General features: G+C 62.9%; 1 protein-coding gene and 1 long non-coding RNA gene across 2 annotated transcripts; one reads left to right on the forward strand and one right to left on the reverse strand.

Annotated features, from left to right (window-relative positions):
• Positions 1–1,089: 1,089 nt before the first annotated feature.
• Positions 1,090–26,802, reverse strand: LMNA (lamin A/C). The gene is made up of 13 exons (XM_078440588.2): positions 26,606–26,802; positions 17,991–18,581; positions 7,821–7,977; positions 6,451–6,576; positions 6,001–6,171; positions 5,785–5,910; positions 4,852–5,072; positions 4,525–4,747; positions 3,994–4,101; positions 3,767–3,886; positions 3,250–3,339; positions 2,304–2,573; positions 1,090–2,014 (listed from the first exon to the last, which is right to left on the reverse strand). Exons 2-13 carry the CDS (start codon positions 18,344–18,346, stop codon positions 1,988–1,990), a joined length of 1,995 nt encoding a protein of 664 aa, XP_078296714.1. The 5' UTR covers positions 18,347–18,581; positions 26,606–26,802; the 3' UTR covers positions 1,090–1,987.
• Positions 12,281–13,818, forward strand: LOC144614829 (uncharacterized). Its single transcript, XR_013553055.2, has 2 exons — positions 12,281–12,394; positions 13,342–13,818. It is a non-coding gene; the product is annotated as an uncharacterized LOC144614829 (long non-coding RNA).
• Positions 26,803–27,683: the final 881 nt, after the last annotated feature.

Below are 27,683 nucleotides of genomic sequence, written 5' to 3' on the forward strand. Positions count from 1 at the left end.
GCGGCCCGCGTGCGCCATCGCCGGGCCAGGAGGGGGTTTCCTTCTCGGAAGCTGCCCACCTCCGGCAGGGACCCTTTCCTCAAGCTCACACCCCTCCCTCTCAGCATCCCTCTTCCAGGGGCACCTGGCCGCAGCCCCCTTAACACTTTTTCTAGAATGTCCCCCATCATCCCAGACCTTGCTCTTTTTCTCACTGACTTGTCACTGCGGCCCAGCTCCTTCGCCCCAGGGAACATATACTTTAACATCTCTGCTTTCCCTTCAGAGGGGAGAGTGATGTCACAGGAGCAGGGGCGCCTACTGGCCGTGTGGCAGTTCACTTAGAGCCCCCGTTTCCAGGGGCAGAGGGGATGGTCCCTCTCAAGACTACGGGGGGCCAAATGAAATAGGGCAGAGATGCTTCGGGATCTAGAAAGGGCCAGGGGAGCGGTTGCTCTCCGTGGCTCCTGTTCCCTGTGTGGGGCCCTCCCCTCGCCCCAGACCCCTGGCTCCTGGCTTATAAAGTCATCTCCCCCTCCGAGGCTCCTGCTGCCCCGAACAGTCCCCTCGTCTGCAGCCGCACGCACATGCTGGGACGTCGGCTGGGGTGGAGTTTCTCCGAGGACACGGAGTGTGCGGTCCTGTCTCCCTGCCCCCAAGCTGAGCACAAGGGGACCTCAGCTGCTGGCTTGCAAAGTCAGACCGAAGGCTGTCCTGCTGCTCTCACTCTCTCCTACACCCTCCCCCGTTTGTCCTTGCCCCAGGTCCCGAGGCAGCTCGGGGCCTGGCAGACAGAAGGCTCTCAGGTGGGTGCTGACCAGATGAAGGAGGTTAGGAAGGTGGGGCCCTCCATCAGGCTCTACCCCTCTGTCCTTGGGGACAGGGCCCTGCTGATGTCAAAGCCTCTCCCCACCAGGCACCGGAGGACCCAGGTGTGGATCCGAAGCTCTGAGGGCTTCAGCTCGCGTCCCCCAGAGCAGGGGTGAGGCTGGACGGTCCCGAGCACGAGGATGCGGGTGACCACGCGACATGTGTGCGTGCGTGTGTGTCTGCCCCTCCAAACTCTCGGTGACGCCCATCAACAGAGACAGATACCACAGCAGCCAGGGATAGAAACAACTAGTGTATTGATTTGGGGAGAGAGAAGGGTGCAGATGGGAAAGGGGGGGCAAGGGGCTCTTTAGTGTTTGCAAAACCACAGATGCACATCCTCCACTGCTTGTCACCTTCCTCCTCCGGGGTGGGGCCACGGCAGGCTCCCACCCTTCCTCGAACCCTCCCCTCTCCCTGCTCCCCTGCACCCACTTGACCTTGACCTCCAGTAACAGGGCAGAGCCCTCCCTTCTGGCTTCCAGGTGAGGCAGGCTCAAAGAACCTTCCTTCCCCTCTTTCCCACCTCATTCCCATCTCTTGTCTAAATAAAATACAGAAAAAGCAAGTGCGGCTGGTACCTGGCAGAATGGGTCGCCCCCGGGGCTGGGGCAGGGGTGGGACTGGGACGGGGCGGGCAAGGAGCCTCAGCCAGGTGTAGTGGACCGACGGGGGCTGGCCGAGGGGCCCGGCTCGGCCCCCTCTCCCTTGGAGGCCGGCCCAGAAGGCTCCACACCCGCCTCGCAGGCACCATGTTCGTGGGGTCCCCGGGGTGGGGGCAGCAGCAGGGCGCAGAAGCAGAAACTAGGCTCTGTAAAAAGCATCCCTTTCCCTCGGCTTCTGGAGGAAGCCCTCTTTGGTTTTAAGGCAGATGTGAGTTTCCTGGAAGCAGGGAAAGGACGGGGGTGGAGATAGAGCTTTTTTTTTTTTTTTTTTTTTTGCTTGTGTCTCTCCTTCAGTATAAAACCACTGTAGAAAATAAGTTCTCTTAGAAAAAAACGAAACATAGAAGACAAAACCAAAGGGGTATTTTCTTTGGCTTCAAGCCCCCTCCCCTGAGGTGCAGGGCGGGGGATGGCCATGAGGTGAGGAGGACTCAGGAGGTCTCCACCCTCACCCGGGCCTGGCAGGTCCCAGATTACATGATGCTGCAGTTCTGGGGGCTCTGAGAGAGAAGAGAGAGGGGACGGGTGTGAGCCACGGTGTGGGGGGGGGGACTCCCCCGGAAGCCCTCCCGGTGCCCCCGGCCCCGCCCCCGCCCTCCAGTCTGGGGCTCAGACGGGAGGGGCAGGACGCGGGAGCCGACTGCCTAGGATCTGGGGCTGAGGGGAGGAGGCTCCCGCTCCCCCGGGCTGCGGAAGAGAAGGCCTCCCCCCGCACAGGGCCCCCTCGTCTTAACCCTCAAGGACCAGGGTCCTCTGCTTGCAGGGGTGGAGGCGAAGGGACAAACTCACCTGGGTTCGAGGGCTGGAGTTGCCCAGGAGGTAGGAGCGGGTGACCAGGCTGTCCCCGAAGCCGCTCCCCCCACTGCCCCCCACACTGCGGTAGCTTCGGGTGACCGTGACACTGGAGGCGGAAGAGCCAGAGGAGATGGTTCCGCCCACCTGGGCTCCCGAGCCGCTGGCGGAAGCCTTGTCCGCAGGCTGCCCGCACGTCCCGCACAGCACGGTGCGTGAGCGCAGGTTGTACTCGGCGGGGTCCCCCGAGCTGCTGCAGTGGGAGCCCTGAGGAGGAAGACAAGGCTCAGGCGGGACGGCGGGTCTGGGACAGCGCTCAGGCCCGGCACCCGGCTCTGCGCTCCTGCGGCACCGCCACCAGGCAGGAAGGCGGGTTCTGTGCTCAGGGCCCCCCGGAGCAGGGCCCGGCTGGGAGGAGGGCAAGGCGTGGAAAGGCAGAGACGGGGTCAGGAAGACGTGGGGACAGGGAACTGGGGTTCTGGCTGGGCTCCGCCCCGGCCTCTCTGAGCTTACAGGGGAGGGCCAGTGAGCAAGCTTGTTGGGTGGCAGGCATGCAAAATAAATGGGGTGGGGGTGGGGGGACGGTCCTGCAGGAAAATCCGTGGTATGAGGGACAGGGATGGGGGGGTTGGGGGAGGAGGTGCATGCAGCAGGGGCTGGGGAGAGAGAGGCAGGCTGGGTGCCCCACTTCTGTCCTCCCTTCCCCGTCCCGGGAGACAAATCCACAGCCCCGTCCACTGCTCCCGTGGGAAGACGCTGTGGCGTCAGGAAGTCCCTCCTCCCAGACACCTGGGCTCCCTGCTCGAGGAACAGGGAGGAGAGAAGAAAAGCCAGGGCAGCGCGTGAAGTTCCAGAACGTTCTTTAATGAAAAGATCTTTGGCAAGGGGAGGCCTGGCTGGGAGCCCCGGCGGGGGCTCGGCCTCAGCGGCGGCTGCCACTCACATGGTGGTGATGGAGCAGATCGTCTCCGTCCTCGTCCTCGTCGTCCTCGACCACGGTCACTGAGCGCACCAGCTTGCGCATGGCCACCTCCTGCGGGGACACGGGGCCAGGCCCCAGGGTTAGCGGGTCGGGGCAGGAGTGGGGTCGTGTGTCCTCTCACAGTGGCCACCAAAGAGCCTTTCCCACGGTGCGCCCTTTGTCCGGCCCGCTCCCAACCTCTGTGGGGTGCAAGCCAAGGAGCTATTCTCCCCCAGAGGGCACTGCCAGGCTCTCTGGGTAGGAGTGTGCTTCTGCCTGTGATGACCTCGCCGCCCACCTTCCTTCCCTCGCGCTGCTGGGGGAGGCATCTTCGGGTGTGAGCACTGGGTGGAGAGTTTGGCGCCTGGGGTTGCAGCGGAGGGAGACTTAGGGCGAAGTGGCCTTGAACTGGCTCCCTGGGGTTGGGTGCCCCCGGCTCCAGTACTGCCCACCAAGGGGGGGCCCTGTGCAGCCCTGTGCCGGCCCGCGGCACACTCACCTCCCCGGTGGAGTTGATGAGAGCCGTGCGCAGGCTGTTCCCGCAGCCCCAGGTGTTCTGTGCCTTCCACACCAGGTCGGTAGGGGGGCTGTGGGTGGCCCCGGATCCTGCAGCCCAGATCTGGAGCGGGGCAGGGTTAGAGAAGGTGCTCGGTCCGGCGTGCCCGTCCTCAGGCCTACCCCTCCCCCACCCAACCCGCCCCAGGGTCCCAAACGCCTGCCACTCACCGTCACCACCTGCCCGGCCTTCAGGGTGAACTTTGGTGGGAAGCGGTAGGTCAGTAAGGGGTCATCTCCATTCTGGCGCTTGATCTGCCAATTGCCCATGGATTGGTCCTGCCAGGAAGGAAGGGAAGGGGGAGGCGGGGGGAGGCTCATTCACACTCCTGGTCCGTCTTGCTCAAGGGCCCAGGCAGGGCCCCGTCGCGGAAAACAGCCGAGGTCTGCGGACGCCCAGGCGGGACCGCGCACGCTGGACACTCAACTTCCAGCAACTCAAAGACCGAGGGGCTGTTATTCATCTCGGGCGCTCAGAGGGGTCAGATAGCTCACGGGGGGGGGGGGGGGGGGGGGGGGGGGGGGCCTGGCCGCCAGGGGGAGTCCGGAGCCGCTCCCCACCGTGGAGGGACACACCCGCCCCCGAGTGCCTCTGGGAGGGGCGCCGCTCTCTTTCTCGGGGTCTGCTCCCTCCCCGGGCTGGAGCCCCTGGGCCTGGGGCTGGGGGGGTGACGGGGAGGCGGAGGGGGGGGGGGCACCTACCTCACTGGACTTGTTGCGCAGCCGCACGAACTTGCCCTCCTCGTCCACCTCCTCCACGGCCACGCGCCCGCTGGTGCGAGCGTGCTGTGAGAAGCTGCTCCTGCTCTCGGCGGCCTCCAGCTTGCGCTTCTTGGTGACGCTGCCCGAGCCCTGCGTCTGGGAGGAGTGGGAGGAGGCGCGGCCACGGCTGCGCTGCGAGGTGGGGCTGGGGGACAGGCGCAGCCTGGCGAGGGGGACAGAGGGGCCCCGGTCAAGGCAAGGCGGGCGGCTGGTGGGCGGGGCGCTCCTCCGCCAGCCCCGCCCCCGCCCCGCCCCTCCCGGCCCCACCTCTCCTCCTCGCCCTCCAGGAGCTTGCGGTAGGCGTGGATCTCCATGTCCAGGGCCAGCTTGATGTCCAGCAGCTCCTGGTACTCGTCCAGCTGCTGCTGCATCCTCGCCCGCATCTCCGCCATCTCCCGCTCCTTCTCCGCCAGCAGCCGCCGGCTGGTGTCGCGCTCCCGGGCCAGCGAGTCTTCCAGGTCCCGCAGCTTCGCCTCCTTGGCGGCCAGCTGGGCGAGGGAGCCGGGGTCTGGTGAGCGCCCGCGGCCCCCGGGCCCCCCCCCCCCTCCCCAGGTTCTCGAGGCACCGGAGCCCGCAGGGGGCTGTCACGTGGCGCGGCTGGTGGCCGGGAAGCCCTTCCCCGCATCGAAGCGAAACCCCTGTGCCGAGCCCGGAACCCGTCTCCCGTGGCCACACGCACGGCCGGCCGGGAGGAGGCGGATGCTTGACCGCACACTGAGCCTCGTGCAGGGCAAATACAGCCCCCGTTTTCAAACGGAAAACCAAGGCTCTCGGGAGTGAGGGTCACACGGGGATGTAAGAGGCCTGGAGGAGCAGCCAGGTCGTCTCAGTCCGTGGTCCTGGGGGCACATTCTGTCCCTCGCCTCTACCCTCCCCTCCTCCGGGCCCTACATCCCGCCCGACCACTGCCACTGGCTCCCGGCGGCAGGATAGAGGTGAGATGGGACAGAGGTGAGGCGGAGCGGGGTAGAGGCGAGGCAGGAGAGAGGCGAAGTGGGGTAGAGGCGAGGCGAGGTAGAGGCGAGGTGGGGTCGAGGCAGGAGAGAGGCGAGGCAGTACAGAGGTGAGGCAAGTAGAAGCGAGGCGAGGTAGAGGCGAGGAGGGATAGAGGCGAGGCGGGGTCGAGGCAGGAGAGACGCGAGGCGGTATAGAAGTGAGGCGGGCAGAGGTGAGGGGGTGGAGAGGCGAGGCGGGCGGCACCTGCTTCTGCAGCTGGCTGAGCTGGGCCGACAGGCTGTCGATGCGGATGCGAGACTGCTGCAGCTCCTCGTGCGCGGCCCCCACCAGGTTGCTGTTCCTCTCGGCCGACTGCCTGGCGTTATCCAGCTTCGGGGGGAGGACGCAGGGTTAGGGCCGCGGGGACCCGAGAGGGACCCAGGGGGCGCAGGGCGGGCGCCCGGGGGGGCGGGCAGGCACCTTGGCAGAATAGGTCTTCTCCAGCTCCTTCTTGTACTGCTCCACCTGGTCCTCGTGCTGGGCCCGCAGCTCCTGCAGGGCGTCCGCCAGCCGGCTCTCGAACTCACGCTGCTTGCCGTTGTCGATCTCCACCAGCCGGGTCTCGTGGCGGCGCTTGGTCTCTCGCAGCTCCTGGGAGCGGGGGGGGGGGGGGGGGACGGGGAACCAAGATCAGAGCTCGTCCTCGGAGGATGAGGCGGCCCGGGTGGCCGGCCCACCCCGTCCCCGTCCCCGTCCCCGTCCCGTCCCACCCCCGATGGGGCCACCGTCACCCCGCCGTCACCTGGGGGCCGGGCGCCAGACACCCCGCTCTCCCCGTCCGGCGGCACGAGGCAGGCGGGGCGAGCTCCGCCCACAGCCGCCCCCAGCCCTGCCCCCCTGCCCCTCCGGCGGGCGGGGCACGGTCCCCACCTCGCTGTAGATGTTCTTCTGGAAGTCCAGCTCCTCCTTCAGGGTCTGCAGCCTGTTCTCCGCGTCCACCCGCCGCAGCATCTCGTCCTGGAGCTGTTTCTTGGCCTCACCCAGGGCGGCCTCGAGCTGGGAGGGGGGAGGCAGAGGTGAGGGACAGGCCCGGGGGACGGACAGCCTCCGCTGTCCCCTTACCCGCCCGCTAAGAAACGAGAGGAGGCACCACACACAGCAAGTCCAGAGTACGCTGGAACCACAGTCCGCCTGGGGTGGTAGAGGGGGTCTGGGAAGGCCTCCGGGGGGCTGAGGCCTGCAGGACAGGCTCTTGGGACGTGCCCAGGGCAGAGGGGGACGCCGCCTGAGCACAGGAGCAAAGGCCCGTGTAAAGGCCTGGAGGCGCAGAGGCACAGCGAGCTTCGGGGTCCCCGGTTCCGCCAGAGCCGGCAGGGCTCAGGGGTGGCGACATGGACAGCGGCTGCGCGGGAAGGCAGGGGCTGGACCGTGAAGAGATGCCCCCTTCTCTGCCACAGAAAGATCTCTGAAGTTTGAGTGGCAGAGAACCCCTCCCAGATTCTGGTCTCCCAGAGGCCCGCTGGCCAGCGCAGGGGCCGGCAGGAGGCCTGGAGGAGAAGGCTCCAGCCCAGCCTTAGTGCTCAACCCACTGGCGTCTCCCGTGTGCTGGGCGCACTCTGGTGGCGGGGCCTGGGAGAGGGCCGAGCCCAGAGAGCCTGGCCCCTGACCCTGGTCCTGGCCCTGCTCTGAGCAGTGAGGCGGCAGAACCGGGAGCCAGTCGGCTTCTTTGATTCTGTTCTGAGCTCGCGATGTGAGAGACGAGAGCCCAGGACAGACAGCAACGTGCCTTGGAAGGAAAGACAGCCATATACATGCCAAGCATCAAGAACACCCGTCCCGTCTGTGATAGACCATCCACTGCCGACTTCAGGCTGGCTCGGTCTTCCAGAGACCTCCGCTCTCTTACAGGACAGCCACACCAGGAGGGATCCAGGGCCAGGCACGGTTTGTTGCAGACTTACGTGCAAACGTCTGCGTACTACTTTATTTATTAACGTAAGCTGGATGCCTAACATGAGGCTCTGACTCGTGACTCCGAGATCAAGAGTCGCACGTTCTCCCAGCCAGGCGCCCCAGCTGTGGACGACCGTAAACCCGCTGTGCCAGATGCACGGGCAGGACGCAGCGAGGTGGGGACGGCTGAAATGGCACCAGGGCGGGCAGATGGCTGTGATGCCCTGTCCGTGTAACGGGACAGACAGGTGCCTCGGAGAGCAAGTGGGGTGAAAGGGTGGGTAGGGCGAGCCTGCACTTCTCTGGGGGGAGGAGGGGTCATGGCGGGCCCTGGCGGGTGGCCTCACCTTGGCCACCTGGCCCCGCAGGTCATGGAGCTCGCCCTCCAGGGTGCGCTTCTCGCTGAGCGCGGTGCTCAGGGCGGCCTCCTTGGAGTTGAGCAGGGCCTCCAGGTCCTTGAGGCGGGCCTGGGCGGCCATCAAGTCGCCCTCCTTCTTGGTATTGCTAAGGAAGCAAAGGAAGAGTAGCTTTAGAATCCCTAGAGAGAGCCGGGTCCCCCACAGAGAGACAGAAGCCACCTCCTAGGCGGCCAGCCCAGCCGGGGCCTGGCTTGGCTGTCCCTCAAACTGCCAGGAGAGGGCATCCTTGCTTGTGGTTTGTTAGCATCTGCCCGCCTCTGGGACTGGACTCCCACTTCCCCCAAGGTCCCCAAAACCCCCTTCCTGCTTCTCCACCCTTCCCATGACTCAGTGCTCAGGAACGTGCCTGGGGCCAAGGGGAAAGCGCAATCCCGTGAGATCAATGCTTTCCCTCCCTCTCCTCCCATTCCTTCCCAAAGAGACAGGGCCACCTTTGTCTCCTGCCCCTTCCCACACAGGGCCTTAACCTCCTCCTCCCTGACTCCATCTCCCTCCCATTGGGCCAGGCCTCCCTCCCTGCAGGGACCCAGACAACCAGGCTCCCAGTGTTGGGGTCCATGCATCCCTATAGCTTCTCAGTTTGGGCCCCCAAGGTACTGGTCACCTCTCCTGGCCCCTTTTACACACGGAGACTGTGCAGAGGGAAAGTCCGGTTAAAAGTCAGGGATAAGGACAACTAGGCTCGGTACTGGCCCTTCCCTTTCCAGACCCAGGCTGAGTCCCCTGACCGGGGCCAAGCACGGGGGTCCAGCTGCCTTCCTCCCAGGCCTTACAGAACTTGAGAGAACACTAAACCCTACCCTTCGGCCACAAGCCTCAGCATCTGGCTCCAGATGTGGCCCCTGAGCCTCCAGGCCCATCTGGGCCCCAGCCCTGAAAGTGGGTGAAGCTTTAGCCAAATAAACACATAAACAGGGGATGCCTCTGCCATTTCCTTCCGTTTTCTGGGCCCCAAAGATACTGAACTGGAGAAGGAGAGGGGTCCAAACTTCTGGGGAACCCAAGAACTTTCCAGATGTTATTATCACCTCACCAGCATCTGGTGAGAGAAAGCAGGAGACCCAGGGAGTGCAGGGAAAGACCCAGGGGGCCCGGCCCCGGCTGCCATCCGTAACTCCTGAGTCGTAAGCGTGGGCCCACGTGGCAGAAGGGAAAAAAGGAACCAAATGTGGGCAGGAGGGGACATTTCCGTCCTGGGAAGAAGCAAAGTGACCGTGCCAGCATTTTTCGCCTCTGCAAAAGCCCTAAGCTCCCAGGGGCCCAGCGGTGACGGTGACACGGGTGATGGTGACAAGGTGCAGTGGCAGAGGCCAGCCTTGAGGAGGCTCTGCAGGGAGGGGCCCGGACAGGCAGCACTCTCCTGCCACCAGCTCAGGACTTTTCAAACAGGCTCCACCAGGAGGGGGACACAGAGACACGCTCGGAGGTGGGGGGAAGATGGGAAGACCTGGAGGGGACCCTCACCTCCCCCACAATCTTGCTGCTCCCGGCCTCTGGCCACACCTCGGAACAAGCAACAGTGTCTGTCTCCCGTGAAAAGAGGCCCTTCCAGAACTGGAGGATGTCTCCCCTCCTCCGTCTCAGCCAGAAAAGCTAAAAATAAAGTCAAAACCCAGCTCAGGTTTTGGCTGCCATCCGGCCCAGCCCCTGGCTGGGAGCACAGCCCCAACTTTCCATGACTTCAGAACTTTTCCGAAGCTGAGCCAGATGCAGGGGGGGTGAGGGGGGGATGAAAAAGAAGAAACCGCTGGTAAAGTGAAGCTCCGCGGCGGCCGCAGGCTCCCGCTCCTTGGGCCGGCTCCAGGTGCAGGGCCTGCCCCACAGAGGCCTCCTCTGCCTGCAGGCTGATGGCCACGGCCACGGCCGGCTCTCAGCACCTGGGAGAGCTGCAGGGAGCTCAGGGTGGGGCCAGCTCAAGCCCTCCTTGAACAGATGAGGAAACTGAGGCCCGTGTGCAGTGCCGCACACGGTGGCAGCAGGGACAGGGTCACAGTCCACGCTGCCGCTGGGGGCTCCTCCCCTCCGCCGCACCGCCCTCCTTGGCCACAGGAGGAAGAGGGGTGGCCTGGGCCGGGGGAGGCGGGAAGGAGCCCCCCCCCCCCCCCCCCGCGGCTTCAGGTGGCATCTCTGAGGACACGCCTTCCCAGACCTTGAGAACAGAGGAGCGGGTGCCGGCCCTCTGCCAGGCTCAGTCGGCCAACCACCCTCAGCCTCGGGCCATGGGGTACAACGGCAGTAATCCTAACAACACGACGGCAGCAAACGCCCCGGCGGGGCTGGTCACGGAGCAGGCACCGCTCTCAACGTTAGCGCTCGGTCTGCACAGCTGCCTACAAGTCGGGCCATCACCGTGTGACCAGGGACACTGAGGCACAGAGCACGTCCGGGGGCCCGCAGCAAGTCGGTAGCCCAGCAGCCAGGGGGGCTGCGGAGCCCTCGGCCCCGCCACCAGGGCGGCCTCCCGAGCAGCAAGGGGTCTAGTTGCCTATCTGTCCTGGAGGCTGGACTGGCTTTGCCCGCAGGGGGAAACCGCCAGCACCCGGGGAGGGGAGGGGGGGCCCCCGCGGTTTTCTCAGTCAGGCTGGGGAGCTCCCATCTGTGGGGAAGAAGCCACTATCACCCACAGGCTCATGACTCAGCCCTCAGGAGTTGTGGCCGGGGAGCCACACGCACACCCCAAGAGAGGGTGCAGGGCCCGGCGCCTCCCCCGTCCCCCACCTCCCTGTGCCAGCAGGGACCGCAAGCAGAGCCTGGCCAGGCGGTCAGCGCGTCAGGTGCCAGGGCCACTGGGGCGGCGGGTGGGGTTGGGCCGGGGAGCTGGGCGGCAGGTGACTCATCCTGGGGCAGAAAATACCCCGGTGGGGTCAGGAAATCCTCTAGCGCTCACAGGGGAGACCCTGACTCTGCCCCTGTCCTGCCCCAGCCCTCACGTCCAGGCTCCTCCATCCCAGGGGCCTCGTGGGGCGAGGAGGGCTGGGCATCCTGTTTCTGCCTCTTCCCACGGCGGGCAGCTCCCATCTCGGGAGGGGGGAGGGGGCAGGGGGCGGGGAGGGCAGGGTGCGGAGAACCCGGGCCCAGGGCGGGGCCGGGGGGTCTGCCGGGCCTCGGGGGCAGCAAAGGGGTCGGCTGGGCACGGGGCCAGGAGCTGGCCCGCTCGCTGAGTCACCCCCACCTCAGCCCTGCTCGGATGCCAGATATGCAAGCCAGGCAGCCCAGGCCTGTTTGGGCCCCGTTGCTGGGGACAACTTGCAAGGCCCTCGTTTCCTCTCCCACTGGGCTGAGGAAGAGATACGGGGACAGAGACCTGGCGCTGAACATACGAGGGGGAGGGGAAGATGGCCACGGGGCTTCTAGGAGCTGGCCCAGCCCTGCAGGGGCTCCCGCCCCAGTCCCCTCCAGCCTCAGCCCCTCAGCCTCACCGGCACACAGAGTTCCCCATGGCGAGACCCCAGGACCGGAGAGAGGGGTGAGGGTGGGCGGGGGGGGGGGGGGTGGGGGGTGGAGAGAGCGAGTCTCCGAGGGCCCGCAGGGAAGGGCGCCCCCTGTGGCGGGGCGGGGCGCCCCCTGTGGCAGGACAGGGCCGTGCAGGGCAGGCGCCCCTTGTGGCAGGACAGGGCCGTGCAGGGCGGGGCGTCCCAGTGTCAGGATGGGCGGGCGGGTAGGCACCAGCGCCAGGACTGTCCCCTCTTTTCCCTGGACGGCAGAACTCGGCCCAAGCCTACTTCCTGCCAGTGAGGGGCGGCTCCTGTTGGCCACCCTTCCCTTTGTTCCTGCAGCTCCTCCCCCTGCAATCTATCTGCCTCCACCTCCCTGGGCTGCGGGGCCCTCAGCGCTGCAGCTCTTGTCCCCACCCCTGACATGTGCTCAGCTGTTGTTTTCATCTGCCAGTTTATTATCTGTCCACTAATGTCTGGGGCTTTTCCAGTCTGTGCCTGGAATGTCTGGGGGCTAGGAGTCCACACAATCCTGGCTTCCAGGGGGCCTCCTCCCGGGCCAGCCTCTGCACCTTTACTGGTGGGGAAACCAAGGCCTAGACAGGAAAAGGCTCAGGCACTGAAAATCTGCCCGCCGGGTCACCTGAGGACACTCACGGCAGACAGGGACAGGGCACTGAGAATGGCAGGGTGCACGGCAGGGTGGGGGGAGGGGAGGTGCGAGGAGGGTGGCACCCAGGCACCCAGGAAGACAGCCTGGGAGAGGCCTCGACCCCCGGCTCCCAGTCCAAGAGTGATGCGGCCCAAACGCACACACTCCCACAGCTGCGGTGAAGCGGGTTGGACACCCCCCACCCCGAAAGGGAACCACTGCTTGGTCTCTTGGCTGGTCTGTGGGTCGGCCAACACCTTCTGGTAAGGGCAGGATGTGGGAAGGCGGGGACATCTGGCGCTCCAGGCACCAGCCCCGTCTGGAAAAGAGACCTTCAACAGAGGAACTGAGGGGGAACAGCTTTCTTCGAATCCTACCCGCTGACGTTCTGAGGGTCTTACAGCTGGAAAGCGCAGGTAGGCCCCTCGGGGTGGACCCCACCCCGACCTCCCCACACAGGCCTGGCCCTGCTTCCACCTGCCGCACACGCCTGGGGTCCGGGGCCCTCAGATCCCTGTCCAGAGGCGCTCGGCCCCAGCTGTCCTCCCCCTAGACAAAGCCAGGTGGCAACTGTAGACAGAGGGAGGGCTGGAGGAGAGGGGCCGGGGCCGAGAAGGGGACGGGAGGCCTGTGGACATGTTCAGACTCAACTCCGGCAGAGGCGCTGGGGCTGGCAGGGGGCCAGGCCTGAGTCACAGCTGCCGGGTGTATCAACGTGGCGTTGTTCGCAGGCAGGAGGAGCCTACGGCTAGGAGCCGGGCCCGGGGTCCTGGACGACAGGCAGCCGGCTTCCTGACCAACTGCTCTCTTACGGTCCCTGCCAACTCCGCTTTCCTTCTTCTTGGCCTGACTCTCAAGAAGTCACTCTTGACTTCTGTGCAACAATGAAGCGCTGAGGCCTGGGGACAGACCAAAAGAAGGAGGGGCCTGGGTCACAGCCTAGGAAGAGGCAGACTGTCCTGAGGGGAGAGAGAGGGAGGCGCCGGCCAGAGTAGGGACATTTAGGGGGTCCCCACAAGAAGCTGACTCAGGAGTTCCTTCTTTGGGATGCATTAACCCTCTATCTGGATTATCAACCTTGATGATGGCAAGAGGGGGTGGGAGCCGCACCCCAAGCTCGGCAAAGGAAGTGGGAGGGCCTAGGAGTTCTAGTCCCACCGCATTCCAGCCCCAGCCTGGGAAGGTGCAGCCTTAGAGCCTCGGCACCAGGGGGCCCTTGGCGATCCGTCTCCCCTCAGCTGCCCAGAAACCGTCTCCCCTCAGCTGCCCAGAAACCGGGCTCCTTGATATGAGGGTCTCTAGCTCCCCGATCCAGCCCTAAACGGACACACGTGCTCTGCCCCTCCCTTTGTCCCCCATGCAGGGGCCACCCGGAGCCATCTCTCGTCTGACGGAACAGCTCAGGGTCTCCCGTCCACTCTGCACTCCGCCCTCTGCCGTGACTCAGCTCCTCTGTCGGGCCTGGGATCCCAGCCAGAATTAATCCCGGCTTCCTCTCCCGCCAAGGGACAGGGAGCACCCCTTCCCCGCCCGGCTCCTCCTTCCCAAACTCTGTCCTCTTGCAAGACCCCCTCACAGCCCGGCCCCAGGTTGGGGGAGCCCGAAGGGTGCAGGAAGGGAAACGGGTAGGCCACCCAAGGTCAGCGTGCACCTCCCTCCAGCTGCAAACACGTGTGTCAGGCCTTGGCCAACTCTGAGGTAACAGCCCTGTCTTTCCCAGGGCCTCCCCGCGCCCCCAGCACAGGCCTTCTCCCCAACACAGCCCTCGCCACTGTCCTCAAAGGGGAGGCGTCCCAACAAAGTGTCCTTTCTTACTAGCAATAAAAACGGCAGAGGCCAAGAGCGTATTGTCATAATTACCTGCTCCTAACTTTCTTTGAGAAAGAGAGAAGCGTGTCCGCACGTTTAACTCCACGGCTTGTGGCAGATTTCTATTGAGCATAGCACTGGCTACTAATTATATTCACGTTAAGTATATTTGTTTCTCACGTTATAGCTGGGTATTGTGGAGGACTGACGTCTCACGCCGTGGGTCACGGTTCTACTTCGTGAGGGCTCTCTGCAGACCTTCTGCTCTAACCGCTTTATTTCACAGCTAGGGAAATCCAGAGAGGGGACGTGGCTTGTTCAGGGTCACACAGCCATTTAGTGGCAGGACCCAGCCTAGGACACCGAGGGCCAGGACTGTTTCCACTACCTCATGCAACCTGTCGCTTGGCTAGTGGACCACCTCGTGTCTTGTTAAGGGACAGGAGACCTGAGACCTCTCTCCAGACATTTCTAAGAACATGAGAGGTTGGCCTGCATCACCTTCAGGGGCACTGGGGCTCCAGGAGGTGGGAATGGGGTGAAGTTGCTGGGGCCAGGCCTCTGAGCCGACCTGGTGGGGGGGTGCGGGGAGGCAGGCTGGGGGAGGGGAGCGGAGGCACAGCTGGTGGGTGAAGGCGTCCCCTCCCAGTTGTTCCCCCAGCTGTCCCTGGCTTCAGCCCTGACACTGAACTACTGAATCCCTGGGGGGTAGGACTGAGGCATGGGCCTATCCTGTGCAAGAGTAAATCTCAGAATGGAGGCCAGGGGAAGTGCCAGCCAGGGGCCTCGATCACAGGAAAGCAGTCAGGGGCTGAGTAGGAATTACCGTCTCTTCTGTTTTCTCTCGGGCTCCCTAAGCGGTGCTCAGTCCCTGAGTTTAGCTGCACCTTCTTTCCCTTTGGATCAGAATGTAGACTTCAGGGCCGGGGGGGGCCGTGGCGGGGACAGACAACCCAGGGGCTCCCTCAGGTGAGGCCACGAGCCCGGGTACCCTCAAAGGCTCCATCCCCGTCATCCCCAGGTCTCTGCCGAAGGGCACAGCCTTCGTCGGAGCCAGGTAGACACTTCCCACGACAGGTCCCAAGACAGTCTCAAGACAGGAATCCCCAGCCTCCCAGAGCTGTGTCTCACGACCCATGTCTTGGCAGGGTCTTGGGTCTTTCCAGGGACAAGGTAGGACAGAGGATGGGTATTAACAGGACAGCAGGCCGTTCGGGTATCACTGGTCCCACTGGTCTCAGACCAGAATCTTCAGGCTGCAGGAGCCTCGGCTACCCCATCCTACCCTCAGGACCCTCCAACCTGTCCTCTAAGCTAAAGAAGTAAGGCTTAATGATATAGGCACACAACTGGAAGTCAGAAGGCCCGTGCTCAAGTCCTGACCTGTCGCTCTCTCGCTGTGTGACACAGGACAAGGCTTTGCGCCTCTCTGGCCTTGGCTGTTCCTGTCTCAGTGAGAGCTGGGATAAGCCTGGGCCCGCACTTCCCTGTCCTTCCCCACTGGGGCTGCGCAAGGCAGACAATACAGGAAGTCGTCAAGCACCCAGCCTCGTCCGGGGGGGAAGAAGTGCTTCTGCTTTGTGGGCCCAGGATCTCCCCACTTCTGACTCAGGCTTCCTCCACCAGTTCCACCTGGGAAGACACAGACCTCGGCCCTATGCTGCAGCCCCGTAACTGGACTCTGCTCTAGAACCACCTGCTACATACTGGCCACGCGGGTCCCTGCTCCAGACCACCACCGGAGGTCCCAAGGAGGGAGGCGGGAAAGGCTCCCAGGATGCACTGGGAAGCAGGGGCAGAGGATGCAGATATTCAGGCCCCCATCCCTCCCTTTAAGACATCTGCCGTCTCCACCCTGTCTCCTGCTGGCTCTCATAAAGCCACCAGGGTGGAAGGGAGGGGGCAGCATCTGAGTCATCTACCCAGCTGTCATGCCTGGGATGGGGCCCAGCTCCAAGCCTGGACCCCAGTGGGGCCCTGCCTGGTGCTCAGCTCCTCATTCTTGCCACACTTAGGTGTCCAAATGTTTCAGACTCCAGAATAGACAGAGTGTGTGTGTGTGTGTGGGGGGGGGACTTGGGGGTGTTGTTTTTGCTTGGAGCCTATAACCCAGCCCAGTGAGAGGGCACCCCAAGCCCCTGGGTGTGGTCAAGGTACCAGGCTGGGCCAGGGATTGCCACAGGATCTTACAGACAGCTTTGCATCCCAACCGGAAGCCTGGCCCTGAACTCTGAGCTCTAATTAAACATTAATCCAGACAACACCTTCTCTCTCGGCTTTAGTGGGGAGGAGTTAGGACAGTGCCTTTCTTCCTCTCCCGAATTCCTCATTCTACTCTCCTCCACTTCACCCTGAGCACAGCAGACACAAAAAGAAGCCACAAATCCCGGGTCCTCCGGCTGGGGACACGGAAGGGGACAGACAGCCCAGCCTGAGCCCCCTCTGACTCCAGCCTGCCTCCCATCAGCCTGAGATCCAGGTGTGCAAGCCCACCCCCCTTTTCCGGAAGCCCAGCCTCCCCAGCCAGGATCAGTGGGGGAGAAAGAGAGGCAGGTGGCTAAATATAACAAGTACACACACCACCCCCGCCCCTGCCCCACGTGTGCGCACACCCGCCTGGTGTCCCAGGCCCGGACAGCTGCACCAGGAGGCAGAGGAGACAGACTGGCGTGGCTGGGTTAGTAAGGGATCACAGACTCTGCTCATCCTGATTCCCGATCAATGTCTTCCCCACAGAAAGGCCTGCTGAGAACGCCTGCACAAGAATCCATAAGTGGGGCTTTGCTGAGTGGACTAGTTTCGTTCTCTGGCCCCCCCCCCCCAGCTTGCCTGTCTGTCCGGCTAGCTAAGTCGGTCATATCACCAGGAATGACCTCTGTCAACAGTCTCCCCCAGAAGTCAACCTGTCTCTGCAGTTTCCAGTCACCCTTCACCGGGGCATAGCAGAACAAGCACGGGATACAGAGAGGCTCTGAAGAGAGCGGTTGTTCGGAGAATAGGATCAAAAGGGAGGTAAAGAGAGGAAGTCAAGCCAGGGGGCCCCCGGCCCAGGGACCTCAAGCACCTTTAGGGCCCTTTGGCTCGGGGGTCCTCGGAGAAAAGGGGAGGAAAGAGGAGGAAAGCAAGTTCTCAGGGGCTAGGGAAAGAGGGCCTACACTCCCAGGCTCCAAAGGCCTTTTTAGACAGGAGGGTGGAGTCAAGTAGGGTGGGGTAGGGTGGGGCAGTGATGGGTGCGGTGGGAGTGGCCTGCAGCTTCCAACGGCTGGATTTCAAAAATGTCACCGTACTCCAGCAGTTTCATAAGGCAAAGATCAAGAAAACGTCAGTGGCCCAGCGGATAGGCCAGAGCAAAGACTACTGGGCTTGGCCGGGAAATGAAAGCGGCTCACCCCAAGCAGGGAGGCAGGGAGGGGCAGAGCCCCGAACCTCCGGGACCCCAGGCAGAGGGCCGAGGCGGGTGCGGCCGACCTGGGCATAGCACGACCTCCTGAGCCCGCGCCGGGGGCCCCCGTCCTCCGTCTCCCTCCCTCTCTTGCATTCCCGGGCCAAGCAGGCCAAGGGCTGTGGGAGCTGCGGGGGAGCTGAGCTCCTGGAGCTGTTCCGTGGGCCTGTCAGGGCCCAGAGAAGGTCCCAGACGGGAGGCGGCGAGGGGAGAGCTTCCCGACTCTTAGAAACAATGCCGCAAAGAGCTGTGCCCGGGGGGTCACCTCCGTGTCCCTGACTTGGTAACCTCTCTCCAGCACCACTGGATATCTGCCAGCACGGGTGCTCGGTCTTAGTGGGCATCATGTGTCCAGAGCCGGTCTGGGCAGAGTTGGCACAGTGCCAAGCCCATCAAGAAAGTTCTAACAGGACCCTTTCACCCACTCCGGTGTGTCCTGAGGAGCCCGATTTCTTAGACCAGCAGGGCCAGCTGTCCTTTGCCCAAGCCCCGGCCCCTGGCTCCAAACGGCCGGCAACCCCCAACCGGACTGAACGTGGGCCTGCCGCCCGCCTTTCCTCGGCCCTGACGCCCCCGCCATTCCCTACGCACGCCACCCTCTCCCCGAGACCCCTCCCTTCTCTGTCCGGTCCCGACGGTTTCCCTCGGCACTGCCAGTCACCGCTGGGGCAGTTCCGGGGACGGAGGGGGCGGTACAGCCTAGTTACCAGCCGCCCGCCCCCTCGGCTCCCGCCCGCGCGCCGCCACCTGGGCGCACTCACCGCGCTTTGAGCTCCTTGAACTCCTCGCGCACTTTGCTCAGCTCCAGCTGCAGGCGGGCGCGCTCCTTGGCCACCGAGTCGAGGGTCTTGCGGGCATCCCCGAGCTCGGCCTCGTAGGCGGCCTTGATGCCGGACACCTCGCGGCTGACCACCTCCTCGGACTCGGTGATGCGGAGGCGCAGCCCCGCGTTCTCCGTCTCCAGCGAGCGCACACGGTCGATGTAGACCGCCAGGCGGTCATTGAGCTCCTGCAGGTCCTCCTTCTCCTGCAGCCGGGTGATGCGCGTAGGCGACAGCGGGGTGGAGCTGGCCTGCGCCCCGCTGCGGGTGGCGCGCCGCTGGGACGGGGTCTCCATGGCCGGCAGGGTGGCAACGCTGCCCGCGGGGCAGAGGTCCCGGGAAGGGCGCGGGGCTCGGGCCGAAGGGCAGAGACTGCTGGGGTCGGAGCGCGCCGGCCGGCTGGCTCGCTCCTGGCAGGCGTGGGGTCTGGGCCGGGTGCTGTCGGACCTCGGAATTCGGGTGCGCGGCTGTGGCTGCGGCGCTCCCGCGGACACTCTGAGTCACCGACGCCGGGCCGAGGCTCTAATAGGTCTAGGGAGTGGGAGGAGGGGCCGCCGCTCTTAAAGGGGCCGCCGCACACCCGCAGCGGGAGGTGAGGGGGCGGCGCGGAGGGGCGAGGGCCGCCGGGCGGTGGCCGAGCGGGGCTCCACCCTGTCCCGCGCACCCGGTGGGCCTGGGGCTCCTCCCGTCTTGATTCTGCCTGCTCAGGGCTCTCGGCTTCAAGCTTGCCCCCACCCCGCCGTCTCGGGCCTTCGTGGGTAGGAGGCAGAGCCAAAGGGCGAGAGTGGGTGGGCAAAGAGCCGGGGGGGGGGGGGAGGGAAAGCGGGTGTAAAGCAGGGGAAGGAACCAGGCAGGCAGATCCAGGAAAGTGGGGGGTGGGGGGGGGTGCTGAGGCTGGTGCCCATCAGGGTGACTCACTCTTCTTCCACAAGTGGCTCCCCCTCTCCTCCCCATAGTAATAGTGAGTCACCCCACCCCCCCCCCACACACACACACGTGGGCAGCCCATTCAAAGCTGCATTTCTGTATGCCAGGGTGGGGTGGGGAAGGAATGCCTGGGTTCCCCGGGGAGCTGGGCTGCAGGGAAGTTCTGGATCCTGAGATCCTTTAACTCTCAACTTTGGGGTCCCTCTTTTCCTATCTTGTGCCCCAACCTCTCCCTTCAAAATCAAGCATTGGGTCTTAGACCCAAGCACCAAGCCACTGGCCCCCTCAGAAAGTCAGAGGAGGACCCAGGCACTACCCCCATCCCCTGCCCCCTTCCTTCGGACCCAAGCAATTGGAAACTGGAAAAAGAGACTGCCTAGCGCCCCGCCCCCCCACCACCACTTCAGTCCCTTTCTACTCCTTCTATCCCACCCCGCCAACTCCAAGACTGTACTTATTTTTTTTTCCAGGACTGTACTTATTTTAACGGATAATTTAAAACAGATACCAGAGCTGTGCATTCATCACGTTGCCAGGACACCAGGTCCCAGATTTTTGTGGTTCCCAGAGGGGCCTGAAAGGGGGAGCAGGGCAGGGAGCCGGACAGCCAGTGGTGGCTCTCCATCCTGGTTTGAGCCAGAAAGCAGGTGATGGTGGGCAGGACAGCAAAGACCCCACCACCTTCCTGGTGCACCACACTTACCGTTCCATCCCTCTCTGACCGGGTCTGCTCCCCCATGGGCCCAGGGAAGGGCCAGGCCCCCTCGCAAAGCAGGACCACCCAGGCCCCCCAAGCCAGGTCTCACCAACCACCCCTCTGATCAGTCTTCTGCTCCCCTCCCCTAATCCTGGCCCTGGCCCCACCGGCCACCTCATCCTCTCTAAGACTTAGGTGGCCCTGCTGAGGCTCCAGAACCCGTGCGCCTCCCTGCCCTGCCCCTGTGCCTCCCACAGTGGATTCTCTGGTGGAGAACCCAGAAGACTAAATTACGTTGCTAACTCCTGCAGCCCCAGGACATCAGGGTTTCTGTAATGCGAAAGGGAAGCCTGGCTGGACAGGTCCTGTGCCAGGCCTGAGTCCTCAGGGGTTGGACTGGGGTTAAGACAAGGACTCGGAGTGTTTACAGAGGGGAACCGTGGAGGGGGGATGCTCAGGGCCCTGGGTCTAGGAGGGTGGCTGGGCATTGTGGTGAGAATCCACATGCACCCAGGTGAGGGACCCATGGTATGGCCTCCCCTCCCTGCAGCCCTCTCCCCCAGGGCGTGGTGCCCACTCTCTGCTTTTCAGACAAAACAAAAAGTCTTGTTCTGCTTCTTCTTCCCAAACTAGAGCAGAGGCGGGGTGGGTTACCCTGAAACGTGAGGGACAGGGCTCATGCTGTTCCCACTGCCTCGGCAACCCCCCCCCCCCCCCCCCCCCCCCGGCACTGCCCCACCCGGTCCCAGACAGGCCCCGGCTTCCCTTCCTGGCTGGGGAAGCAAAACCACACTTAACTCTTCCTATCCCAGACCTCCCCATCTCTGCAGAAAAGAGGCAGGAGAAGGGAGGGGGGGAACTTAACCACAAATTTCACTCTAGGCTCTTTCCAAAGCCCCCCCCAACCTGCACCACCACCCTCAAAGGCCTCAATCCTAAATCTGAACTTCAAAGTGGGCCTGTATCCTCAATATTCCATCCTCACTCTGGACTCCAAATGCCATCGGTCTGCTCTTCCCCTGCCAGGGCATAGATCCCCAGGCCCAGAAGAAGCTGGAGAAAGCAGAGGAAGCCAGGTCCAGAGGAGGGAGCCTGCTGGGGTTGTGGCCGGAGGTAGCTGGCTGGTGACCAGGTTCCAGTCCTGCCTCTCCCTTGCAGTGTGATGACAGATCTGCTCCTGAAGGCCCTGGGCCTCCGTTCCTCATCTATAACATGGGTAGAATGCCTAGAAGAGGCACAGGACGGAGCCACCGTGCCTGCCCACAGGGGACTTGCCCACTGTAGGGACACACAGGGAGAGGCAAAGCCAAGCACAGCGGCTGAAGAGCAGCACAGGACTCTGGACTGGATAATGAGTTCCAGATGGAATCCAGAGGCCCGAGAGCTGGAGCATGAATGAGTCATATCAGAATATAGGGGTTCAGTCCGAGGGTTGGTTTGGACAGTGGAAGTGCCACTTGCCTTGATGACTAATGACCCCAGAGGGGGGCGCAAAGCATCCTGGGCCTGCCTCCATGACCCTTCCTCCCAAAAGTGCTGTGAGAGACAGGAGGGACCAGGTCTCGGTCATCTGTGTCCCTAACAAATGCATCTGGCCCTGCCACTTTTCAGGGGAGTGACCCCGGGCAAGTGCCTCAGTTTCCTTAGCTATAAAATAAGGGTGCTGCGGTGATTAAGTAATATGCACGTGGGTGCACTGGGCTGGCTCAGTCGGCGGAGCACGTGACTTGCTCTCGGGGCCCTGAGTTTGAGCCCCATGTTGGCGTAGGACTTACTTTAAAAAAAATCTGGGGCGCCTGGGTGGCTCAGTTGGTTAAGTGTCTGACTCTTGCTTCTGGCTCAGGTCATGGTCTCATAGTTCGTGAGATTGAGCCCTGTGTCAGGCTCTGTGCTGACAGTGTGGAGCCTGCCTGGGATTCTCTCTTTTCTTTCTGCCCCGTGCACTCTCTGTCATAAATAAATGAACTTAAAAAAAAAAAAAAATCTATGCATTTGAAGGGAGGCTTTTTGAAGGAGGTAGATTTAGGAGCTTTAGAGAAATACCCTCTACATAAATAGTGAAGTCACTCACCCAATAAATATTTAGTGGACAACTACGACGGGCCAGGCACCGCTGTAGACACTAGGGATACAGCAGTGAATAAAACAGACAAAAATCCCAGCCCTTACGAAGCTGACATTCTAGTGGAGGGAGACGGTTAATAAACAAAAGAGAAAATTATGGTTTGTTAGAAGATGGTAAGCGCTATGGAAATAAAGTTATAAAGAGAGGCAACGCTCCACAGTGAATCGCTTCTATGTTTCCCCACGATTTCATAGCTGTGCGTTTTCACACACCTTCTCAGCTTGGTCCAGAGAACCACCTCACAGCTGGAAGATTATTTCCCTGTTTTACAGGTGAGACTGGCTTCCCCCAAAATAGATAGTAATAGGCTGAGCTCAGGATTGGACCGAGCAGCCAGGACATGCTTCACTCTCTTATGCCGCTTTGACGGGACGCGTGGGAGGTACGCCGTGGCCTGGTGCCCGAGAGGAAGTGTGTGCAGAGGTGCTGGAGTACGAAAGAGCAGAGGAGGGTTGCAGCCTGGCCCGCTGGCCCGAGCAGGGCCACCGGATGCAAAGTGGGAAAGGGTGGGCCAAGAGGGGCACGGAGGCAGGGGCCTGCTGTGGGAATAAGGCTGGGGTCGAGAGGGACAGCAGGGAGGCACTGAGCCCGGCAAGGGAAGAAAGAGGTGGTGGCCCCGGCCTCGACACCAGGTAAGCCAGAGGGAGTGGGCTCAGAAGCATGAAGCCAGGAGGGATTCCGGAGGCATTCAATAATGAGCGGGGTGGGGATGTTTATGGAGTACTTGCTATTATGAGGCACTGAGCATCCGCGCTACCTTGTTGAACCACCACAATAGCTCTATAAGGGCTATCATTAGCCTGTTTTACAGATGAGGAAACTGAGGCCCTGGAAGGTAAAATTATTCACTTAAGGCAGGGTCTCTGAACCGTGGCACCGTTGGCATTTGGGGCCAGTTATTTCTCTGTCTTGGGTGGGGTTCTGTGCCCTGTGGGGTGTCTGGCCTCTACCCACTAAATGCCAGGGGCATCTCCACTGCCAGCTGTGACAAGCAAAAATGTCTTTGACGTTGCCAAATGTTCCCCGTGAGGCAAAATCTCCCCCAGTTGAGAACTACTTGTCTAAGGTCATGTGCTTAGTAGCACGACTGGAATTTTAACACAGGTTAAAATCTGAAAAGCTAGGGAGTGGCGAAGGGTGGGGGGAATGATTTGGAGATTCAAGGCCATGGTCTGGGAATCCTTTAGTGAGGTCTTCATGGAAGGCTGGGGTCCTGCAACCTTGGCTCACAGGGGCTGGTACTCAACCCCCGTTGAAGTGCTGAATCAATCGTGCACAGGTGATCAATGTAACCTTGAGACTGGAAGGACTCCAGGCGCTGGACTAGGGGCTGAGTGGAGGGGGTCCCATTTAATCTTCAGCTCAGCTTTAGGAGGAGTGGGGCCAGGGGTCAGCCATCCTCCCTCACCGCTCCAGCCAGGCCAGGGGGGTGGCGGGTAAATGAGTAGAGAGCCAACCCCTCACTCTCACACCCAAGCGATGTCTCTGGGGTGACGAGCCTTTCACAACGAAGATGGCTATCGTAACCCTCCACATCTCCCGGAGGTGCACAGAGCAAGCACCATGATCCCCACCATACAGATGAGGAGACTGAGGTTTGGGCGGGTTAACTGACTTGTTCAAGCCTCCATAGCTGAAAGGTGACAGAGGCAGGCCCCAAACCCCAGGTGTCTGCCTCCAGGTTAACTACATCCTACTGGACCCCAAGAAGACCAATCCAAAAGCAAGATCCCGGAACCGCCCCGGAGCTCCTCCCCAACATTCCAAACCACTCCCTTCCCCCCACCCCCAGCAAACTGGGCCCAGGTAGTCGTCCCACCCTCGAGTCTCAGGCTCCCGGAACCGTCAAAATACACGCGGCAGTGCACCTTACAGCCACACGCACACCAGACCAGAGCCAGTCCAACAAAAGTCCCACACCGCCCTCTCCCTCCCTCCTCCCCACACAGCCCCGGGCCCCGGGCCCCGCCCCTGCTGGAGGTGGGGGAGGCGGGTGGGCGGAGAGGGGCGGGCCCCGGGACGGGGATGGGGCTGCAATTGGCCCGGGCGCCTCCGGCCCCGCCCCCCGGCCGCGCCCGGCCCCGCCCCCAGCCCCGAGGCGCGGCCGGCGGGCTGTGCTGACGCAGGGCCTGCGCGTGGGCGGCTGCGCGTGAGGCTGTGTGCGTCTGTGGGCGCGGTTGCCGGGGCCTCCCCGGGCTCGCGAGCGGGGGTTTCCTCTCCCTGTTGCCAAGGAAACAAACAAGCGCCACAAGCCCGGGGCCGGGGCTGGAGCACAGGGTCCCCAGGCCCCGTACCGCTACACGCTTCCGGGAAGTGAGGCAGAAGAGGATTCCCTCTCACCCGCCCCTCGCCCCGCAGCCGGCCAATCGCTGCTGGGGCCCGAAACTGGGGGGTCAGCGGCCGGCAGCAGTGACTGGGGCGGGGGGCTCTCGGTGCTAGCAGCAGGCCGACCGGGCAGTCGGTCTCCCTACATGCTCCTCTTGTTGTTGCGGGGAGGCCCTATTTTGAAAAGTGTGAAAATACCTTTTACAGATTGTCCGCGACTATGTGACCACCTGGGCAGGCCCCTCCAAGCGTCTTGGAAGCTCCACCTTCCTGCCAGTCCCAGCCCCCAAGCCCCTCCGGGTCCCCTCGGAAGGCTCCCCAGGGCCCTTCAAGCGGGGGAGGGGTGGGGGGGGGGGTCTACTGGTCAAGTGAACTGTGGCAGGGAGGATGTTGGTTAAAGTGCAGATTTCCTTATGGGTGGGGCAGAGCAAGGGGCACTCGCTGCAGAAGTGGTGGGGCTGCAGGTGGGGCAGGTGAACCGGGCGGAGACCAGGAGCTCCAGGAGGGAGGCCCCTAGGGATTGGGAATGGACTGTCTTGGGCCCGTGCTTCCCCACTCACGGCCTAGAAGCCAGAACTTCAGAGCTGGGAGGAGTCTTAGGGCATCATCCAGGCCAACCCCTCTTTTCTAGCCCTGCCTCGGTCCAAGTGCCCAGATTCCCCCATGGCGCTCTCCCTAAGCTAGCCCACGGGCCTGCCGCGCAGCGCAGTACGGGCCTCTATACCCAGTAAGTCCACAGATTTCAGGGCACCCTGAGAGCCCACCTCATTTTGGCCCTGGACCCTCCCCCCAGGGGCTCTTCATCACAGGGACAGGTAATGGGGAAACCACTGGAGGAGGGGGTAGGGCAGCAAGGGGCCGGCTGGGACAGGATGCAAGGGCTCAGGCTGGAGCACTGTCACGCTGCCCAGGGAGGGGCTGAGGGGGCATCTGTTTCCTCTTGGCCATGGTTTTCCCTCAACTCTGTCCCCAGAGGAGGTGAAAATGGTGCTGGCTTCCTGAAGCAGAGCTTCCTGGGGATGGTGGGTGGAGGATGGACAGGTATCCATCAAAACATCCCGCATCCCTTCTCTCTCCCCCTGGAGCCTTGGGGAGCTGAGCTAAGGCTTAAGGCATGGGGGCATATTCCTGTTGAAGCAGAGAGGTGAGGTCCTGGGACTCAGCACCAAGATCTAGCAGAAGGGAAAGCCAGGCTGGGCTCCCAGTGGGATGTGGCAGGGACCTATCCAGCTCAGGGGTGAGGTCTCCCCCAGGTACCTTTGTGGATCAGGGGCAGAAGGTGGATTCAGAGAGGTGAGCACAGACGGAAAGTGGGAATGAAGGGAGAGATCAGAGAGGGTGAAGGGAGGAGCCTGGGAAGAGGTCTACTGTGAGGGGGGAGGAGGAATGGAGCTTTGGGACAAGGCTGTAGGGGTCACATCTTGAATCCAGGCCAGAGGGCTTTGGAAAGGAGAGCTGGACAGAGGAGAGGCCCAGGAATTGAGGAGAGGGGCCGCTGCCTAGGCTGACACCCACGCTCCAGCCCCAGATCCTGGTGGGGCAAATATTTACCCAGCAACAACGGTTGCTAAGCACGGAGGAAGGAGGAGGGAGGCCAGTAGCTGGAGGGCCTTCCAGGCTCCTCCCTATCCCTCACAAAAGACTGCAGGGAGAGGGGGAGCCAAACCGCTCCCCTCAGCCCTCCCTCCTCCCGCCCAGGCTCACTCCTACCCCTCCATGCACGCAGATCTTGGGGTCACCTCTATCCACCCCCACCCCAGGCTGGCCACAGGCCAGGGGGCTGGGCTCAAGGGATTTAATCCCTCGGCTGCCAGGCTTTCCCCCACCCTAGGACAGTCCTGGGGGCTCAAACCTTGCAAAAGGCCCCCTTCCCAATGGGCTGTTCAGTAGGAGCTGGAAAGGGGGGTGATCCAAGGAGTCAGGATATGGTGAGAGAGGGGTCACTGAAGGATGGAGTCCAGATGTCCAGGACTGAGGAGGTGGAAAGGAGGGGAAGGAGCCAGTCTGCCACTGTGAGGGGGCAGGACAGCAAAGAGGGGTCCTCAGGGGCACTCCCTGCTCAGGCCCCCAGGCAGAGAAAGGGGAGGGACAAAGGCGGGGAGGATGTGCTCAAAGGGAGCCAGATGTGGCCCATGTGATGTGGGCTGTTGCTGGCATGGGCACAGGGGGGCAGGATGTGCTGCCCTGCCAGGAAAGATTAGTCAGACGCCGGGAGGGAGAAGGGAGGGGGACAGCTAGTCCCAGACCCCCGTGAAGCAGACGGGCACTTTCAGGAAGAGCAGCAGGGCTCAGAACCTTCGAGGAGGCACTGGCAGGGCAGGGCCGCCCTCCTCATCCCTCTGTCCACCACCCTCAGGGCTCCCACCCACTGTCATGGCTGAGTTTAGGAGTCTGTGCAGGACAGGAATTGACACCCCTTCCCAGGGCACAAGACCTGTGCTGCGCACAGGACAGACAAGGAGCACGTTCTTTCTTACCCACCTCCTTGGGGTGAGGTCTCTGGTCTGCAGGCTTCTCCCTGGGAGTCGGTGGGTTCTTACCCCCAGCCACAGGCCCCGTGGAAACTGGGGTACGGAAGTGGGAGGGGAGGGCACCGACAGGAAGCCGCTGGGGCAGAGAGGAGGTTCCTGGAGCCCACGCTCCCTGGTGCTGATGGTGGCTCCCAAGGGTCGCAGGGCTGGCCAGAGTGACTGCAGGCCCCACGGGTCCGCCCTGAAATGGGGTAGATGGAAGGCTGTTACTGTGCAATGGCAGCAGAGGACAGACTGAAGTCGCCCCAGGAGAGACTTCTCTGGGCCCCTCCAACAGGGATAGCATGGGCCCGGAGGGAGAGAGGGAAGGGATCCCCGGAGATGAAGCAGACCCGAAGGACTGGCCTGGGTGCAGTGGCGGTCAAGGTGAAACCTACAGACACAGAACCAGGAACCCCTGGAGAGCCAGGTCTAAGTTGGCAACCAAAAGGCTGTTGTTTCCCAAACTCCCATCGGAAAGTTTGAAAAATACACATGGAAACATGACTCACTGCCCCCTGCCCAGGCCCCCCTTTCCTGGTTTCTGTGATTTTTCTCCCAGGAGTTAATTCAAATCACATTCTCCCAGAAACCAAGTTTCACGAGGGAGGGCACAGAGCAGGCTGAGGAAGCAGAGAGGCGTGCAGGAGGAGCCTGGAAAGGGAGTGGCCAGGGCTGGGGCAGACAAGGACACAGTGACCGGCCGCTGCAGACCCCCGGACTGGGGCAGAACTCAAGTGCAAGTGGGAACATTCACGTTTCCACCATCGAACTGCCCTTCGGCCCAGAGAGCTTGCCTTCTGGCCTCCCCTTTGCAACCTGTTCCCCAGGGCCACAACTGAGTTCCCCAGGGCCAGAGGCCGGAAGGTGGGAGTGGAGCTCCTGGGAACTCCCCTGCCCGCACCTCTTTTGGGTCAGAAACACGCATTCCCAGAGCAGGCACCCCGCACATCCTGCCCTGTGGGCTGGGGAGGATCCAGATAGGCCTGCCCCAACAGGGTGTCTCTGGGCCAGGGATTCCCAGCCTGTCCCGGGAAGGCCAGGGAAAA

Source organism: Panthera onca, chromosome F1, assembly GCF_046562875.1.
Source record: "Panthera onca isolate mPanOnc1 chromosome F1, mPanOnc1 haplotype 2, whole genome shotgun sequence".
NCBI classification, from domain to species: domain Eukaryota; kingdom Metazoa; phylum Chordata; class Mammalia; order Carnivora; family Felidae; genus Panthera; species Panthera onca.